A 21168-nucleotide genomic window follows, 5' to 3' on the forward strand; every position below is an offset into this window, starting at 1 on the left:
GTGTTGGACGAAACCAGAGCACCCGGATGAGACCCACGCAAGCACGGGGAGAACATACAAACTCCACACAGATAAGGCCATGGTTGGGAATTTAACTCATGACCCCAGCGCTGCGAGTCAGCAGTGCTAACCACTGAGCCACCGTGATGACAACAATCTTGAATGATAACCCTGCCACCCTTGACTGCTCTCTTAATAACAACACTTGCATCATTTCTTAAGTATTTCAAAGCTGTATGTTCAACAGGAGAGAAGTGTTTATATCTCTTTGAACATACCCCCTTAAAGCTATCCAGAGCCAATTGATAAAAACAATCTATACGACAGCCCTTCACCGACAGAAAAAAAAACTCCGATTTTTTTTTTATTTCTTGAATCTGGCATAAGAAGAGTCCAGTCCATAAGATTCTTTATCAATAATATTAAACACAGGGACCTGATTGGACTTCCTCTTTTTGTAGTTATTCTAACACCTTTAATTTTGTCGCTTTATCCAACACAATAGGACTTTTTTGTATTTTGTTTTTATTTTTAAAGGCATATATTAGCAAAATATTTACAACACATCGACCTGATGTATCTACCAAGCTCCAAAAAGATCTCAAATAAGTGTTATTCAGAAGAGGGTATTCATTTATATACTGTGAAGTTTTTATTGCTGAATGAATAAACATTGCTTTTTTATTCATTTATTATTATGGTTAATTGGATGCATTAAATGTGATTGGTCAGATTCTACCGGGGAAGTTTTTTTATTCGCCGTTTCTCATGCGAATCAGGTCAGATTCGTCAATCTGAACACTTTGGCCGATTTAGGACAGAGGTCGACTTGTCAACCTGAAACCGCTCCAGGAGGCGGGTGGGACAACATAAATAACTGTTTCGGTATCCAAAAAGCAAACAACAGGAGACTACAAGCGATATAAAATATAATTTAATAACACAGAGTTGTTAGTCATTATTAGTAACATATGTATGGTGCATAATTTAGTATCAAATCTATAGCACAGGTTTCCCAAGGCTCAGACTAAAATAACTTAACAGACAACTGTCAAAGTACTATAAGAAAAAAAAAAGCAAAATAGAAAGTGGTACAATAAGGGTAACAAAAGTATCAAGAGACCAAAATGAGGGGGAAAAAAACAAAAAAAAAAGAGAGAAATTACAATTTTGTCATCATGTTTTATATATTGTGTAACTCAAGGATTTGTCAGTTTATTTGTATTTTTCAGTTTTATGCTGACATTGAGTGAACTGACTGCTTATAAGGATTTCCATCAGAAGGCTGTCCGGCTTCAGCAAGGGAGCATGAATATTTTTTAAGATTTATAAAATGCAAATTAGTTTTGTTATGTATTCAGAAAATTGTATTACTTTGTTGTCTGGAATGTAGTAATATTTTTACCAGGGCCTGATCAGTCAACAGGCTGATCAGGCTGCAGCCTGGGGCGCTGGATTGGGGGGGGGGGGCGGTGCAGCGCTGGTTAAGTGTGAAAAAATGCTTTCCTTTTGTTTGACTGGTTTAACCCGCTCGCCTATCCACCCGCCCAGAATTTTTACCTTATGGGGTCCGCCCCTGTGTATGCAGTCCCCCTATGACTCCATACACAGTCAGTGACAGCTCCAATAAGCAGAAGATGGCAGACGGGAGCTATCAGCATCAGAAGCCGTCAGCTGCCGTCAGTGCGGTCATCTCAGGAGACCACACTAAACAGACAGACCGCGCCCGCACTGAAAAAACAGTCACTGCCGGACGCCGGAGCAAACAGAAGAGTTCTCGGCAGATAAGTAAAAAAGTAAACAGCACTGTGGGGGCTCAGGCACCAAAAATTACTGGGGGGGCCCTCAGGCACAGATCATGACTGGAGGGGCCTCAGGCACAAATAATTACTGGAGGGTGTTACAGCAGGTGTAATAGCCTAGGGCGGCCAGAACCCTTAATCAGGCTCTGATTTTTACAACTATTGTGTATTTTTATAGGTGGATTTCAGTTTTGTTGGTGTTGTGGTAAGAATATTGTCCTACGGATAACAGACAACCTGTCAGTAACCTCACAGAGGATCATTACACCCAGCTTATTTTTACCTAGACTGATGAGAATAGATACCACTCAGCTGCACAGCATAGAGGAAAGGGTTTATATATGTTGTGGCTTTCACTAGTGGCTGTTTTATGCAAGACAATTGCTATTCAAGGATATAATCCCATTTAAATGTATATTATAAAATCACTGTTAATGTCTCTTGATCCGTTAAAAACCGTGTCCCGAATAGTAAATCCGTGTGGATTCCGTCACTAGCACCTAGTTGTTCAATTAATCACTATTCGTTAGTGTTGTACATTTAAAAACAAATATACACAGTATACAAATCTGGTCTGATCCCGGCAGTGTATTTAGTCTTAAAGTTCTCTTAACGGTGGGTGACAATTAGGTGTCACTTAACTGGCAAACCTCCGTAAGCCGAATCCCTTCAACAATGTCCTGGACGTCCGTCAGAGACTTAGCTTGCCGTATTTTCTCCAAACTGACCTGTAATGCATAGCTTGTCAGTTTACAGCTTTATTGTGTAACAGTGTCATTAACATACACATTACGGTGGATCACCTAATAATCCACCCACTTTTATGGAAGGGGGCACTTAGCAACTCAAGATAGATATATATTATTTGTACTTGGTTGCAAGGAGTACATGGAACGTGGGGCATCTGTCAATCAGTCTGTTTTTATTGTTGCTGTCTTTTTAAGTTATAAATAAAAGCTATTTTAAAAAAGTGGGGTCAAGAAATGAACACATTTTACAGGTCTGTTGCTCAGCGCATGGAGTAAACTGAAACCACCACCACTCCTGGGGTTATATTTACTATGCGACAGATCCGTAATTCCCGGCCCTTTGAAGTCATTTTTTTAAAACGGAACTTTTATTAAAGACCATGCCCATCGGGTTAGGTCTTTAATAAAATTGCCTTTTGAAGAAGATGACTTCAAAGCGACGGGAATCGACTGTTCTACAGAACCGCTGCTTAGTAAGTATAACCGCTAGGGAGATTTAAGGATTTTTTAGACAGAGAATAATACTGAAAAATTATATGTTTATTATAAACTTATAAATGGACTACAGTACTCAACTGAATCTTGGCACCCTTGATGACATAGCCAGATCATCCATTATGCAACCTAGGCTCCTGCCTAGGGCTCAGTGGGCACTGATTATCCTAACCCATTTTTGGATCTTGAGAAGTTACGTTGAGAAGTTAGAATATAGAAGTCATCTAATAATGTGTATTGTGCCTTTAAGATTGCTTCAAATATAATGTACAAGTCTTAAGAAAGAGTATGTGGCAATGTTCCAGGACATATGTGGAACATGTTAAATAGATAAGAGTTGGGATGGTAAGAAATAGTTCATTTTAGATAACATTGTAACTCGTAGTGTTTTGAAATTTACTTTGCAAGGCTAAATTCATAATGACAGATTTATAGCCCCAATTATTTTAGACATATGATGCCAGGCGTCTGGAACTTTTTCTAGCATGAAAAAAAAATATATGAGTGTTAAAAGAACGTGTAATCTTGATTGTAATAAACAGAACAGTTTCTATAAACACAAGAGATGGTGTTGTGTTCTCTCTGTTCGCTAATCGACCGATCAATGCATGCATGAAAAAAATAATTCCTTTGATTGTGTATAGCTCGGCTTCAACTTATGGATAGCAAACGTTGGAATTGACAACGTTAGCAAGTGTGGGTGAGGCTATAAAAGAAAAACATGGAGGAATCAGTGTGTCTGATGAAAGATTACACCTTTACACACCATATTAAAAAGGCCTTAAGGTTATCTATTCCTCCTTCCAACTAAAGCTCAGGGCTTATTTCCTTAAATCATCCATGCCCAACTAAACACAGACCAGGTACCTGCAGAGTCTGTGACAACCGGACAAAGTCTCTTTGCACCTCCTCACTGGTATTCAGTTCAGCCTGTAACCTGGAGACTTTGTTCCTCTCCTCGTTTAGTGCAGCCTCAACAGAAGCCTGGAGACAAAGGGCAAGTTAACATGACCACGAAAATAAAGACTGAAGCTATTTTAGCAAGACAGAGTCATACCTTCTCTTCTTTCTCTGTCTGTAGGAGCTTCTCCTGTTCCCCTAAAGACTCCCAGACCTTCTGGACCTGGCTCTCAGATTCCTGAAGCTGCAACTCTGCCTGTGGAGCACAGAAGAGAGTATAATATGCCTTTGTGACTTTAGAGGGCTACAGATTATAAACGGTCTGAAGATAAATGTGCTGCTTGTTGAGGTGATCTTCACATCTAGGTCCGATCGTTCTATGTTCAACGTTATACATTCCACTGTAGAAACCTTCCACAATAAGTGAAGTAAAGCCTGTTTACAGCATAACAGATGGACAGACAGGCTGACCAGTCAAGCACAACAGGAGAATCTTAAGGTGTCCACACATGCAGACATTGCCGGCTAAATCCATAATTTTAGACCTAATTGGCCATAAATTGAAGTGTCTGGGTAAAGAATGATTGACAATTGCTGGTAAATCTGATGAAATGAGAACCAAACATGCCCATGTCTGGGATCATTGTTTGACCACGCTAACTATGCCCTTTATAATGCCCAAGCGCCAAACAGCTATATCATTTCATTTGGCCATACACGTATGTATGTATGATTAAATTGTCATCTACAAGACTTCTCCCGTGCTGCTCCCCACTTATGGAATTCCCTACCACGCTCAATCAGACTCTCCCAGTCTTCAAATCTTTTTTTTTTTTTTTTTTTAAGAGGTGACCTTATCCCTGATGAAACTACTCACACTAACACCCGCACAACTATCCCAATCTCCACTCTGAGATACATTTGCTCCTCTTGTTTCACCTGTGCCCTCTTCCACTTAGAATGTAAGCTCTCTAATGAGCAGGGTCCTTTCGGGTCTGCGTTTATTTTTGTCTACCTTGTATATCTGTTTTTTATATGCGGAGCACTGCGGCGCTTTACAAATCTACAATAATAATAATGTTCTTAGTAGTCGGGTCAAACGGCCTGATGGCCCCACGTGTAATCATCCTTACACAAGGTAGACACATAGGAAGTGATGACATGAGATACAAAAGCAAGAACTGAACTCAAATGCCAAGGGAGAAGGAATGATTGAAACAGACGGCACTTTCTCCTTTCTTATCTCACCTGCTTCCTGTCCTGCTGGATCCTGTCCATCTCTGTTGTCAGACTGGAAAGCGTTGCTGGAAAATGTAAGATACACAGTTAGTGACATCCAACACAACTAAGTACAATTCGAAAAGAACATTCTTCACCGCACCAAGCTAAACCCCAAATATAAATATTCGAAAGAGTCTTGTTATTTCATTTGGGGGAGGTGCTCCTACACAATATGAAATTGTCATCCAAAAGATGGGGGAAAGAGAAGGGGGAAAGGGATAAAGGAAATGTGTATTCTGGGCACTCTAATTACTATATGTAATATGTTGAGTTTCTGTTAAGATTTATATCTTTATTACATAAATTCATTTAGCGAAATATTAAAAACACTGTTTATTTTATGTCATAGGTTAGTATGTTCAATCACACAGTGTTTTTAATATTTCGCTAAATGAATTTATGTAATAAAGATATAAATCTTAACAGAAACTCAACATATTACATATAGTAATTAGAGTGCCCAGAATACACATTTCCTTTATCCCTTTCCCCCTTCTCTTTCCCCCATCTTTTGGATGACAACTAAGTACAAGTAAGACATCATTGGTCATATTGTACATGGTGGTGGGATCATTCTCATAACAGGACTTTAGCCTGAAAACATCACTATAGTGCTCTTAAAGTGTACTCATCACCTACAGACGGCGCAGGAGCAATTTTGTGGGATGAATCAATAGTTAGGAAGATGAAGTCATATCGTATTTGGTAGGGACTAAAGTACTTCATGAGGTCTGACTAATACTCTATAGGTTACTGGTTCCTAGAGAATTGATAGGCTTTGTGAATATTGGTTCAGGTTACACTGGATAGTTCCAGGACATACATTAAAATCTGTTGATCGCTATTTGTGCTAAAAATATTTCTGGTGAGAAGTGAAGGTGGTGTTACAAAGGGGGCAGTTGGGAAATAGTGCACAAGGTTTCATAATTATTTTTCCAAATAGTGTACACTAATAACTACAATAACGGTGCTGTAACCCACAGCAACCAATCAGATTCCAGTTATTATTCTTCTAGTACAGCTTAGAGAATGAAAGCAAACATCCGATTGGTTGCTGTGGCTTAGAGAACCTTTTTTCCCCCACAGTTAACTGTTCCTTTCAGCAAATGGTTTGATTTTGTTTTTAGAATCAGTGTTGGTCAGACATCTGACCTCACTTACCTTCCATTATCTCTGCAACCCCACGATGAGGAGATGAAAGAGAGAAGACAAATATATTAGTAGGTGTTATAGGCACTATTACTCACTGGACTCAATTATCAACATATAATACACACCGATGGCCCCTGTTTCTCAGCATATTCGGATATCAGAATGCTGCCATTAAACAAATACTTTACAGCTGTTGCCGATGGCGACGTACCCTGCTGTGGTCAGTGGTGCTAGGACTGTGTATATTACCCTGAATCCATTGGTGACTTCTAATATCCTTATAATTGACAGTAGGAGTTCATTATCTCATGTATAGCTAACATTTGCTCTAATCTATAGCATATTACCATACATTACATGGAGTTAAGGTTCTACCAATGAAACCCAATGTCTGGTTACTGTGCTAGAGGCTGGCTGCATTGTTCTTCAATGGGATTACTGGCAGGAAGTGTGAGGTGTGTAGGAAAAACACCCCCCACCTCCACCACCACTACACACAATTACAACATTATTTGAAATGTCTTCAGCTCTGAGAAGTTTGGCGATACAGAGCCACAGTACATTTAATTGGAAAACACAAGAAATATATTGCAAATGCGTAACCATTATTAAAACAAGCATAAATAGTACCCAAGAGAAATCACAATTGTCATTAATACAATGTAATCTTAAGTTCCTCTTAAATATTAGAGTGTGAATATACCATCAAGGACTCCTTGCCATTTAAGCACTTGAGACTGCCACAGATGTGTTCTTATTTGTTTAACATGTATAACGTGTGTGTACACTACAACAGGGGTATTACCACTGAGCCCATGCATGTATTGCCCTCTCACCTCTCTCTTCAGTGTATGTTTCCATCTGCCTCCTCAGCTGGTCCTCAACATCCTGTTTGGCCACTTTTTCAGCTTTAAGCTCTTCCTGCAGAGTGACCACCTCGATGCACAACCTCTCCTGACTGTGCTGCGCTGCCCTCTGGAGAGATATGTAAAACATACACACAGTAACGATCTCGATATACAATCTCTCCTGCCCTCTGGAGAGATACGTAAAACATACACACAGTAACGATCTCAATGCACAATCTCTGTTGCCTCTGGAGAGATATGTAAAACATACACACAGTAACAATCTCGATATACAATCTCTCCTGCCTGTGCTGCCCTCTGGAGAGATATGTAAAACATACACACAGTAACGATCTCAATGCACAATCTCTGCTGCCTCTGGAGAGATATGTAAAACATACACACAGTAACAATCTCGATACACAATCTCTGCTGCCCTCTGGAGAGATACGTAAAACATACACACAGTAACGATCTCAATGCACAATCTCTGCTGCCTCTGGAGAGATATGTAAAACATACACACAGTAACAATCTCGATACACAATCTCTGCTGCCCTCTGGAGAGATACGTAAAACATACACACAGTAACGATCTCAATGCACAATCTCTGCTGCCTCTGGAGAGATATGTAAAACATACACACAGTAACAATCTCGATACACAATCTCTGCTGCCCTCTGGAGAGATACGTAAAACATACACACAGTAACAATCTCGATACACAATCTCTGCTGCCCTCTGGAGAGATATGTAAAACATACACACAGTAACGATCTCCATATACAATCTCTCCTGCCTGTGCTACCCTTGCCTCTGGAGAGATATGCAACATATGACAAAAACACACAGTAACATATCCTATGGAATGACAATCTTGATACATAGCCTCTGCTGCTTGCACTGTGTAGTTCTATGCTTAGATACACACAAACGCACAACACCACTTCCTGTCGAGTGAAAAATCTTGGTACTTTGTATTTAGAGAAATAAATTGCAAACATGCAAATAACACTTCTAGTTGATGAGTGTGTGGGAAACTTTTTTTTATTTTATTTTATTTAATAAAGACTAGAGAATCTATCAAATGAAAGGGCCTTCGAGCCCTGAAAGACTACAATGACTTTAATTATAGTTAAAAAGGTATCACTTTTAAGGAAGAAGTCCAATGTGGGAGAACTGTGGTGAAATCGTGTCTGGAACCAACACAATCCGTAAGTTATACACCCCTAGCCTTGGCTTGATTCCCTATAAAAGCTTAAATGATACACTGCCCATTGGAATGTGTTCAAAACGCTGATTGTCCAATCAGCGTTACAGACACAGAAATGAAGGAGTGATCATGAGATTTTGCAGTCACTTTATTATGAAAAAAAAAGATACAACTTTCACAAACATATTGATGAACACCAATATAATATCATTCAGGCTCTTGCAGCAGCTGACTGACACTGTGCATACAGCTGGGAATATCATCATACCTGCTGAGATGAAACCTGCACGACTTGTCCACTGGGGGGAGCTTCGGAGCCTAGTGTTCTCAGCTTCTCATTCTCGTCATTCAGACAATTCACCTCCTGGCACAAACGACTAAAGGAGGCTGTTAGAGCTGCCTGGGGAGGACCAGAGAGAGGAAGAGAATGTGAGGAACAGCGCGAGATCAAAAAAGTAAAATAATAGATATATTATAAAATAATCTGCGAACATTTGTATTCATTCTTCTGATGCCTTTTGCTTGAAACATCATTTCAACAAAGTGAACAACTAAAAGCCCTGAGAGGCCTTCGATCTTTAATGCCAGGTCAGCTGAAATCTACAGCTCACAAGTAGATAGGTTAGAAAAAAAAATTACATATGTGCTAGAGCATGAACCAATCCATGTTTTGAAAATAATGTAATTGTGAGCAGCTTTTTGATCCTACATTAGTTTTTATATTATCTACAATCTAAGGGATATATTTACTACAATCTGTGTTTGGCCACACATCGCCAGTGGTTTAGTGGTCCAAATAGCCGCATTAATTATACGGCTGTTTGAGGCTGCGATATAAAACGGATGTCGATATGTGGTGGATTGAACACCGATAAACCTGTCTTTTTTTATAGTGGTTTTTCAGAATTGCTTCTGATTGGCTCGATAGCTCAAATATGCTGGAGAATCATTGGGCTTATAAATTATAGGGCAATAATTATTTATTAAGGGGCAAAATTAAATTCTAATTAACTTATGGGGCAAATTTATTTTTCATCATATTAAGGGGGCAATTTTATTGTATTATTATATTATGGGAGCATTATGTAGTTCCACATCTGTGCATCATAATTAATTATATCCCCCAATAACTATCAAATAGTATTGGCCAGTTAATATAATTTTATATTCATTTTCCCCCATAATATAATACAATATTTGCCCCCTTAATATAATGAAAATTAAATTTTACCCCTCAATCAATAAATATTGGTTGCCCCCATAATTTATAGAACAATGGTGCCTTCTCTTACATTCTGAATGGTAAGATAGCTCAAACTGCATGCTGCTACCCCGCCTCTCACAACCACCTCTTCTGTTTGCCTGTTTTCCCAGCAATCTGTCAATCAGCAGCTTATTAAATATGGCTGTTTGTGTTTTGATCATGTTTAAAAAAAAAAAAAAAAAAATCGGGATTGCTATTTTTAAAGTGGTAGTGTGTAAAATTGTGATTTTCAGCCTTTTAACTGGTGGTTTGGCCTTTAGTATATCCGACAATTTTAAAACCGTTGGAAAAGTTGCTGAAAACTGATCGTTTCCTAAAACCACCCTTTAGTAAATCTAGATCTAGGTCTATTTTATAAAGACTACCTGACAATTAGCAACATTGGTCAAAGGCCTCAACGGGCTGGCTGAAAATGCCACCTACACCCAATAGTAAATGGATCCGTGCACACGGAACGTCACTTTTGTAGCTGAAGTTCTTGTTCTGTTTACACACAAACACACACACACAATAAAAGACAATGGATTTGCTCTGCAGATTATTGTTCAGGATCAGAACTGCCATCTTCCTCAATTTTTTCATCATTCTGATCCTCCGAGTCATGCCAACAAGACCATCCACCATGGCTGTGGCAGACTATCAAATGTTAGACATACAACTCACGGATACTCATACACTCTCCTCAGGAATACATAAAAGACCAATTGGTTCATCTCTGGCCTCAGTATGCCTCTAATTTTTTAATGTGCCTGTTTTGGAGATGACAGTTAGATGGCGATACATGAACGATTGCAGAAAAAGCATGATCTTGAAGGGTACACACTTTTGCACTGGGCATACTAACATGAACAGTAGCAGGACCAGTACTAGTAAAAAGTGGCCATGGTCTGTGTTGGAAACTGAAACGCTATTTAAAACTTGAATCAGGCAACCTTCTAAGAAGCTTTTATTATTCCCAAGGCACAGCACAGCAGAGTATAACAGACAATTCAATCAGCATGAATTCATCACACTGTGATGATATGCCGCAATACCAGCTACAGATAACAGGTGGCAGCGCACCATCAACACTGAGAACTGCACATTCCTTTTCACTTACTGCAATCAAGACTTATGCTAAAAGTCAATCAGGACTAAGAGACCTCATCTCTATGTAGCCTTTATAAGGCCCTCACTCCTACCAGACTTAGCATGAGCAAAGTTTAGATTTGTGTTACTCTATTGGGGCTTTATTACTGGAAGTGCAATAAAAAACTAAGGTGGTTGAACATTTTGGTTTTGGATAAGGATGTTTTGGAAAAGGAAATTAAAGGTATATGGGAGTATGGAAGGAGTCCTTCCATGCCATCCAAGGCTCGCAAAATTCCGACGTCACAAGAAACGGACACTCTGCTTTCGGAAATGATATTCGGAATTGGACTGAGAAAACCAGGAATTGTCAGATTCAATAAAAACATTTACAGTATATCATTAATTTTGCATCCATGGCATTTGAACTGTTAACAACAATAAACTATGAATCAAATTACTCCCTGGGGACATGTATTTTTAGAAAAATAAAAATTATGTGCACTTCCCTTTTACGGTTGAGAATTATAGAGCGGATATAGAAGCCAAATACAACGTCAGACCTCCGATCTGCCATACCGAGCATGCTGTACATCCAGGATGTGCCTTACCATTTTCCGTGCAGTCTTCTGCTGGGTTTCCGACAAACTTCCCTGCAAGCTCTGTAGAATCTCTTCCGAATTCTTAATCTGATCCAGCAACTGTTTGACCTGCGTGAGACAGGGGCGGGATATTGTGTATGTACTGGGATTTACTAACACCTCTGTACTGTTTTATACACCAGTCGTGACGTACCTGGTTAGAGCAATCCTCTGAGCTGCACCGCAGAGCCTCCTGCAGAGCCTCCTTTTCCTGAGTCACTTTCTCCAGAAGTTCACTTGTGCTCTTCAGAGACGCCTTTTGTTGTGCGACCTGGGGGGAAAAAACTGACTGTAATGTAAATTCAATAAAAAAAAATCCCCTCCACTAATATTAATATATATATATATATATATATATATATATATATATATATATATATATATATATATATATATTTACATTTTTCTAATATTTTTTTGGGCCAAATATGGATTCCGCATTTATTTTATTAGGTGTCAAATTTATTTATTTTTAACCATGTTTTTGTGTTTTCTAGTTTTTTTCTTTGTTGTTACCAGTAACAAAGCATCAAAGTACAATCCAGCCAATAATAACTTCAATCACGTCATCTATTTAATTAAAGATCTAAAAGTTGGTACAATTAATCAACCACTCCCATCTCCACCCATATGTTCAACACCATTCACCTCCTGGCTGAAATTTCCAGTAGGTCGGGGATCTGCCTGTATCCGACTGGCAACAACAAATCCAGGCCAACGGCTACACTGGATTAACAATACTACACTTAACAGCAACAATCATAGTTGTTAATCCTAAAAGGTGAATCATACTGTACCAACATCTATTCATATAGAAGGGGAACATGCAGAATTACAGCTAGCATACAGTACACAAGAAGTGGTACTGTGCCTTTATACATACATACATACCGAACAGGAAATTATAGACAACTGCAGCTAGCATAAAGCACAAAATAAGTAGCACTTGCTGATACTTCTATATACACAGACAATACAACTTTTCCTGAGAAATACACCCAGCATGTAGTACATGTGATTTGGTACTGCGCAGTTATATATACATACAGATGAGAAACATACACTGAGAACAAGGGAAGTGGTACTGTGCCATCATTCACAGGGGCAAACTCAGGATTTGTAGAGAGGGGCTTACACACCACGCCGCCAGTGGGCGTGACCAGCCTGCATGGGGGCGTGGCTATAATATTACACAGTGCTTGGCTGCTCTCCAACTCTTCCTTTCCCCATAATATACATGGGCAATGCTCCATGCACTACTGTTGGGTGCACACAGCTCTCCCTTTTCAAGCAGAGCCGTGTGAAGCGGGGGCAGGGTCCAGCCACCTCAACTATACAGTGCCCCAGGCTTGGAGGGGGGTTTCCAGGCACTAGTAGCCCCCACCCCCTCGGTTTGCCTATGATTCATACATAAAGACAGAACAAGCAGAGTATACAGAGTATACAGAGCAGCGGCACCATGGAGGTAGCCAGCATTTCATCATCATCACCATTTATCTATATAACGCCACTGATTCCGCAGCGCTGTACAGAGAACTCATTCACATCAGTCATTTGGATACAAGTATCCATAATCAAGAGATTTTGGTTTGTGATTGTTCTTCCCCCCATTCGTTAAATTGACCTGCTGGCTCCGTCTTACATAACCAGAGGAGCCCCAGGAAAAACAGTCGCATCCAGCAGCCCCTGTACATCTCTGTCTGGGAGTGGGGGCAGCCTTGTACTACCACCTTGTACTAAAGCGATTATATTATAATATAGCCACTATCACCCCCTCCCACATACTAATGCCAGTAACGGTAGTATAATGTTGATGCGTGAGCTGGGTGGGTTAACTAGGGACATAATCATCACTTGTGCAGTACTAGGAATTGTGAGTGAATGCACTATACGTTAGTAAATGTGCCTCTCACAAGCTCATTCATCTCTATAGAACACTCCTCAGCAGTAGTTTGCACAGTAAAATAAGTGGATGACAAAGACAAATACAGAATAGAAGACAGAAATAAAACTTAACAACATTTCGGCGATACGCCCTGTTCAGCAGTGCCCCGTGGATGTGGCTATTGTGTTGTGCACCCTTTACAAAGTGCTTTCGTTTTTAAGCTACAGCCTGCCACTCAATTATTTACATCTACATCATAAATATTCATTTGGTTCAATTCATAGTTACATGAGGATGAGAACAAGTCTAGAAACCAGTTAAGAAATGGGGATGGATTATATCTTATTTACATTCTTAGAACAGGTAATGATATAGCTTATGAGAGTATCATCCATCATTGGCTGATTAAGGGTTCAGACCACCTTCGGCTAATACACTCCTAGCATCCCCTTGCCTTCCATGACAGGCTAATCTTTGGTATAATTTAAAATCCGGCTCTCCCACCACCACCGTTTACATTTACGTGTTTTAGAAACTCAGCTCCACTTGGCTTTTAAAAAGGTCACAGCAATCTTTGTCGATCATCAATTTTCATTAAAATCAGAACTTTCTGTACAGCAGAACGGAGGCACGAACGAACTCTACTGAGGGTGAAGATGTGAAGGTGAACGGGGCTGTCCCACCTGCAACTGTCGCCGTCCTCCTCTCTTCTACTCACTTATCCTCCAGCGCCCACGGAAATACGTCAAGACTAAAACCTTACTACATTTTTCTTTCATGTTTTCTCTTTACTTTGGAGAACAACTATTCTCTTATATTTCAAAACGAATTTCAGATTATACTACTCCCCGTCACAATTTTGCACCCCCAAAAATGTTGTGCCCCCCTAAAAGCCTTGTGTATATATTTCCATTCCCCCCCATCAGGGCTTGTGACTTTATCTTTTTATGTTTTGGTACATAAAGAGTCCTTTTCTGTTATAAAAATTTGGAATGTTCCATTTGGAGAAAGCCGCAGCTGTAGACCGAATGGAAAGCTGGATAGATCGGATTTTTGAAAACCATAATCTAGAGTTTTATCAAAAAGACGCATTCACAGATTGATCCAAAGAGAAATCAGGTCGCCGTTTTGGAGCCAGGAGTGAACGCTTTGTTCCCATGAGGGACTTTGCTGCGTACTTTCCCAATAGGACAGGTATGACACATGCACATGGGTTAGTGAGGTCATCATCCTCATTACCTCTTGTTCAGACAACAACTGGTAGCCGGCTGGAGGGATGTAAATACACTCTGGTACCAGCGTTGCCGTAGAGACCAGAGACGCGGTATCCTCCTGTCCTTGCCTCATCCTATCCCCGGGGAAGGAAGAGATGGAGACAGAGTCATATCCGCGTGCGAACGCCTCTGCCAAGAGCTCCGGGTCATCCGCGGAACACTCCAGAGAGGAAGTAAGAGGGTCCTGACCATTGAATCCATCCTCCATCCGAGACATCAAGACACAGATTCCTCCTGCAGCACATGTATGATATAATAAAGGTGACAGGTTACATACAGGGACATTATTTATATATAATAATGCTGAACCTTAGATAGCATATATTCACATATACAGTATTTATGTATTAAAGAGACAGGCACATGTCCTGTTATGGGGTCATTTAATATCCATAGTGCACAGTGATCTCTACTGGCCAAATGTTCATGAAAAACGGCAAAATATTTGTATAGCAGATCAGTAAGCAAATGACACAAAAAAAAACAAAAAAAAAAAAACCTAGATATCTACACATAGTGGAGCTAGCCAATTTGTGGCCAAAGCAATAGGTTAGTAATTTAACTAGAAATGAGGGACATTAATCAGGAATAAGCACTGTGCCAGTTGAGAGTCCCCACATTGGGTCAGTTCACAAGATGGCCACAACGTAGGCAATGGGTACAGCGCTGTGGAATTAGTGGCGCTATATAAATAAATGATGATGATGATGATGATGATGATGATGCTGGGTACACATAAAGACATGTGTCCACACAAAAAATATCTAGCAAAAATTGGGGTTAAAACGCACATACAAAACCCACAACACATTTGGTGGTCACCGGCGGCTTCCCCAAAGCATTCATCCTCGGTAAATGTACATGGATCAAATGCAGAAAAACAAAATGCTAGTGCAGAGATGCCCAAACTCAGTCCTTAAGAGCTACCAGCAGTTCATGTTTTCAGGATTTCTTTCATCATGCACAGGTGACTTAATCTATTTGGCTGGGTCAGTAATTAGACCACCTGTTTCTGCAGACAGAAATGCTAAAAACATGACCTGTTGGTGCTCATGAGGACTGAGTTTAAGCACCTGCGTGCTGGGGGGGTATCACAAACAATGGCTTCTACTGTCAGACCCGTTTACATGAACACAGTGTTTGGTGTGAGGACATAACCTTGCCTGTTTACATATAACCTGCCAACGTCATTGAAAAATAAGTGGAAAAGTAAAATATCACAGTTATAACTTGCTGCAGAGTAAATGCATCAGTCCATCTGCAACTTTTGTGCAGTTTATTAAGACTTTCAATTGCGCTTGCTTTCTACTTTATAAGCTTATTTATAGTCTATATTTTTTACAGTGTTTCTTTTACTTTCATTATACATGAAACCCCAGCAGGCAGCCTATATGCAGCAATACACCTATTGACTTTCCTTATACAACCACCTAGGTTATAAACTACAGACTATAATATAAGCAACTTATCTGTAGGTTTCACTTCCAGAATTTGCAAGAATTTTTTTTTAAAAAAAAAAAAGCAAAATAGTTTTTACTTTTTTAAAAAATATTATTCTTAGAATAACAACATTATTGATATAGAATATAAACAATGGAGTAAATTACAGAGAGACATTCAGGAAAGCTGTTGCATGCTTTAAAACGAATAAAAAAATGTCTAACACATGATACAATGTATCACTATAGTTTCTAGGTAAACTATATAACAAACACTATACAGAATTTCAGTCTGCAGAACTGACCTGTGCTGAGTTTGTGGTTAGATATTTGGGGTGATCTCTTCTTACCCTCGTTCTCTTTATCTGCTCCCCGACCCCCAACTTTTCCTATAAGCAAATCCGCATCCGTATGGAACACGTTTCCGTATCCGCTCGGCAATCTCCGCCAGCGCTCGGCTGGAACCCGGCCGTCAGCCTTCGTCTCCTATTATCCCTATAAGTTGGGCTGTTCGTGAGTTTCCGCCAACGCTCGGCTCGTAGACTCGGAGGCTCTTCGGCAATCTCCGTCAACGACAGGTTATGATTGTAATTACATCGGCTACATGAACAATTTAGGTTATTTTTCTTATTTATGACTGTTATAAGGTGATGTTCAAAATTAAAAATAAAATAAAACGATTGATTGATGATTTATCGTTAGTGGCTCAGTATATATTTATTATTAAGTCTTAATATTTGTAACATATTTGTGGTTTTATGCTTAATACCAGTATTTCCTTAATAGAGTTATTATAATTTAGCACAGACAAGTTCAGGGGGATATTGTGTCTTGTCTGATCTATGAAGAAAAGCTCTACAACTACTAGTACTAGAGAAGCATTTGCAGACCTCGAAGATTGTTATACAAATAGCAACTTTGCAGAACAGAGATAGCAGAGAGTGCAGCATGCTATGCTGGGATTTGTAGTTCCACAGTAACAAGTGAGCCACAGGGGAAAATGCAGAACAATTCCGTCAAAATGTTTTGTGGGTGTCTTAAATTCTTTGCAATCTTATTGATTCTTGATAGCATCTTTTCTTCCATATGATATACACCATATGGACAAAAGTATTTGGCCGCATCTGTTCATTATTGAATTGAGGTGTTTCAATCAGACTCGCTGCCAGAGGTGTATAAAATCAAGCACCTAGCCATGCAGTCTCTGTTTGCAGACATTTGTGATACAAAATGGGTCCAAATGCCAATGCAGGAAGCCGCAGCTACAGCACCAATCAGCGCTGGCCACTACTGCTAGAGAGGAAAAGTAATGTCCACAACAAAATGCTCTTATAACAGCATAAATCTCAGTTCTATACCACTACTATTCTCACTCATCCCTTCCACCTACCTCCTCCATACCCAACCTCCTATTCCAGCCCACTCATATACCACCTCCTTCCCCACCCACCTATAGTCCCACTGATCTCAGGGCCATCTTTTCCATTGGGCACGATGGGCAGCTGCCCGGGGGCCCCACGGGCAAGGGGGCCCCATAGGCACGGCTCTTAATGAGAAAAAATAATCCTGCAAAAGAAAAAAACCTGCAAAAAAAACCTACAAGGGTCACTGAGCAAGTACATCTATCTATCTGTATATATCTATATCTATATCTGTATCTGTATACATCTATCTATCTCTATCTCTATATATCTATATCTATATCTGTATCTGTATACATCTATATATCTATATCTATATCTATATCTAGGGGCCCCGGTGCACTGCTTTGCCCGGGGGCCCATAATGTTGTTAAGATGGCCCTGACTGATCTCACTGACACCTTGTTTACTTCATCTCTCTCTATTTCTCAACCATTTATAGTAATTCTAATTTGATTTTTACACTATTTCATTCCTTCTCTTTTTTTAATTTAAAATTTATTTGAATACTCATTTTTATTTTATAATATCCCTATTTTTATTTTTATGTATATATCTTCATTTTTATTTATTTTTATTTCTATTTATATATATATATTATCTTTTATTTATTTTTATTTGTATTTATTTTCATAACATTGTTGTACATCTGTGCATCGAATAATAGCCTAGAACATATGTGAGCTATAAACATGACCTAACAAGTTCCGCTGCTGGAACACACGAAAAAAGAGGAACAGTGAGTCAAATTCTCTAATATAACACATAATTACACGGAGACAGGGCTTATTAGGTTTTGTGTGTGTGAGAATATATATATATATATAAGAATTCTCGGTTACACATATTTGCAAATGCATGATAAGCCAAATGCATTATAGAGAGATAGAGATAGATATAAAGATAGATAGATAGATAGATAGATAGATAGATAGATAGATAGATAGATAGATAGATATAGAGCGATAGAGATCATGCATTTGCAAATATGTGTATTCGAATTCTTTCAGTAAAGTACTAGCCACACCCCCACATTAAGTTGGCCACACCCACTCAGGAAATGTCACTCCCAATTAGATGGGGGCAGCGGTGCCCTGTCTCGGCCGGGGCAATACAATGTCTAGTTACGGCACTGCGCAGACACACAGTCAGAGCTGCGTTCACTGAGGTTTCTGACGGTTCTGGGCCTGCGCAGTGAATATACGTACGATACGCTCACAATCAGCGGATTCGTGCCTTGATGACGGCGGCCCAAATGTGTTTATTTCAGTACCAGACATATAATCGGTGTAAGGGATTGTAGAGGCTGCTGTAATTCAGTGCGGTGGTCATAGTGTGAATAAGACCTTTGCCTCCATATAAGGTCATCAGTCAGCTTCTCATTACTGATTCAGACGCTGCACACAACAACCAGGCTGCACAACACATAATCAAATTTCCTTCAGTGAAACCTACAAACAGGATGCAGCCGTGTCTGGCAAACTGGGGAGGAAGACCCTCCACACCTCATTAACCCTGAGACTGTTACACAGAGGCAAGAGGCAGATACTGCACCCAGTAGGCATACTGAGGGATCTTAATGCTGCGTGGTCTAAGCTTTGTCGGATACAGACACCCGTCGTTCAGTCGCCCTCACTCATGGGAAGTAATTTAGGTTGCAGCTTTTAAGAACATACACAGTTGTGGCAGGGAGTAAATACCTGTGTAAGATCTGCACCCCACCTATTGCGGGAAGTAACATTACAGTAAGGGCAACAATGTAGTCCTGGGGTAGATCCATGCACCATCTCATTGGATCCCATCTTAGCGAGTGTTGCCCTAAAGCTGGCACATCCTGTGGGCTGCACACGCTGCAGTATCGGGCCAAATTCTCAACATCGCTGCCAATGTCGCAGCGTGTGTAGCCAGTAACACTGTGCCCCCAAACACGTTAGAAGTGATTCAGTAGCTTGGCATGAATGCCGAGCAGCCAGTTTTCAACCAATTTTGCCTCTTACACGTGTAGTCAATTTGGACATTTATCCGTGCACACGAGCTGAGCGCTGGCCAGTATGTGGCCCTGCATTGAATTCTTTTTAACCGTAATGTGCTATGGTTTTCATTCTTGTAATGCTAAAAACAAAACTCATGCTTAGCCCCCTGTGACAGTTTCCTACAGTTTGTATGCATGCTTGCTCTTGCAGTCGGGGGGTGTAGGTGGTCAATGCACGGGAATGCCAGACAATGGGGCAGACAGTGCCAGAAATACTGTGACGTAACAAAAATGTACCAGACCGCAAGTGAAAACGCTAGTGGGTACGGGGTCATTGGAACAGATGGGTTCTATTCTGATTCCTGTTTACATGCTTCTACTTGCATTAAAAAAATGAATGAATAAATACATGAATAAATAAACAATGATTTTAAGATCAGAGGTTTTAGAAAATCTCTCTATATATAGATATACAAGCATCCTATCTTTTTCAAACTGCTTTCTATGTGATTGATGCGGTATAGTATTGCAAAAAAAAAAAAAATTAGCCTTGGCTTAAATAGAACAGTTTGGACTGCAAGAAGTGAATACTAAGAGAGTCATCTAAAACATTGAAGTGGTGATCCTGCCTACTTACCATCTCATAAATACATATCTTTGTTATTCGCTATTTATGAAAGCAGTTTGTAGTGTACTTTGCATTCATCGGTCAGTTTTACCTGTTTAAAAAATATTGCCAGTGAAATCAATGGATCTATTACTTTCTATGGCAGTGTTGGCTAACCTGTGACACTCCAGGTGTTGCGAAACTACAAGTCCCAGCATGATTTGCCAATATATAGTAGCTTATTGTTGGAAGGGTATGCTGGGACTTGTAGTTTCTCAACACCTGGAGTGTCACAGGTTAACCAAAACTGTTCTATAGAGAAGCTACTATCATTAAAAGCAATAGAGCCATTACTTTCTACTGGGAAACTACTGTCATTGAAGTCTATTCAGTGCAGCTGAGTGTAAGACTTTGTTCTTTGTTGTTAGGTTGCGTTGGTCTGCTTGCAATGTCCTTCAGTGGGATTACTGGACAAGAAGTCTGTTCTATGAAAGAAAATATCTTACAATCCTTTGAGAAACGTTATCTAAAATATCTTCCGTTTTGATACGCTCCTGATAATGTTACCGACATATTTGTGGATATTAATAATATCTTGTTTACATATCCAACCTGTGCATTTCCCATTACTTTCATCAACCCAAGAGATGTAAAACTGGAGTGTATCCCGCAGTTAATGCGGTGATAGTTGCCCAAACTTATAAATCATTGAACTTATTTCCCCTATCCACTGTATATGGGTTTTTATGTGGGGGGTTTTTTTAACATCCTCTGCATAATTCCTATTTTGCATATGTTTTATTTTCAGTGACTTTACAAGAAAACTTAAGTTTATTCATGACGATTATACAACTTTTCCGTATACAGAGCGACGTTTAGTAAACGACTATCGTCCTACTTTAAAGTGTGAGTAAAGTGAGCAAATAAAATTAATATACTGTATAATAAAGGCTGTGTATTACTGAGTTGATTAATATACATGAAATAAAAATAGAGATTTTTCTTAACTAAATATGTGCACTATGCTTTTTCACTTCTCTGCAGCTGGTTAGAAGGAAGGTGCTTGGCTGAGCAGACAGAGTTCGAATGACAACTTGTCAGACTTGCTGTGCAGAAAATCGATAGATTCATACACAGGGACAGTGAGCTTTTTGTC

At 39.6% G+C, this 21168-nt stretch overlaps 1 protein-coding gene across 2 annotated transcripts; it reads right to left on the reverse strand.

Annotated features, from left to right (window-relative positions):
- Nucleotides 1-919: 919 nt before the first annotated feature.
- Nucleotides 920-16543, reverse strand: RABEP2 (rabaptin, RAB GTPase binding effector protein 2). Of its 2 annotated transcripts, none has more exons than XM_075179068.1 (11): nt 16363-16543; nt 14539-14807; nt 11569-11685; nt 11385-11483; nt 8710-8841; nt 7216-7354; nt 6389-6400; nt 5195-5250; nt 4104-4202; nt 3914-4030; nt 920-2530 (listed from the first exon to the last, which is right to left on the reverse strand). In XM_075179068.1, exons 2-11 carry the CDS (start codon nt 14788-14790, stop codon nt 2429-2431), a joined length of 1125 nt encoding a protein of 374 aa, XP_075035169.1. In that variant the 5' UTR covers nt 14791-14807; nt 16363-16543; the 3' UTR covers nt 920-2428. The 2 variants fall into 2 exon arrangements, with proteins under 2 accessions (XP_075035169.1, XP_075035168.1); XM_075179067.1 differs by having other exon boundaries at nt 16318-16542.
- Between the last annotated feature and the right edge of the window lie 4625 nt (nt 16544-21168).

Source organism: Mixophyes fleayi, chromosome 7, assembly GCF_038048845.1.
Source record: "Mixophyes fleayi isolate aMixFle1 chromosome 7, aMixFle1.hap1, whole genome shotgun sequence".
Lineage (NCBI taxonomy): Eukaryota > Metazoa > Chordata > Amphibia > Anura > Limnodynastidae > Mixophyes > Mixophyes fleayi.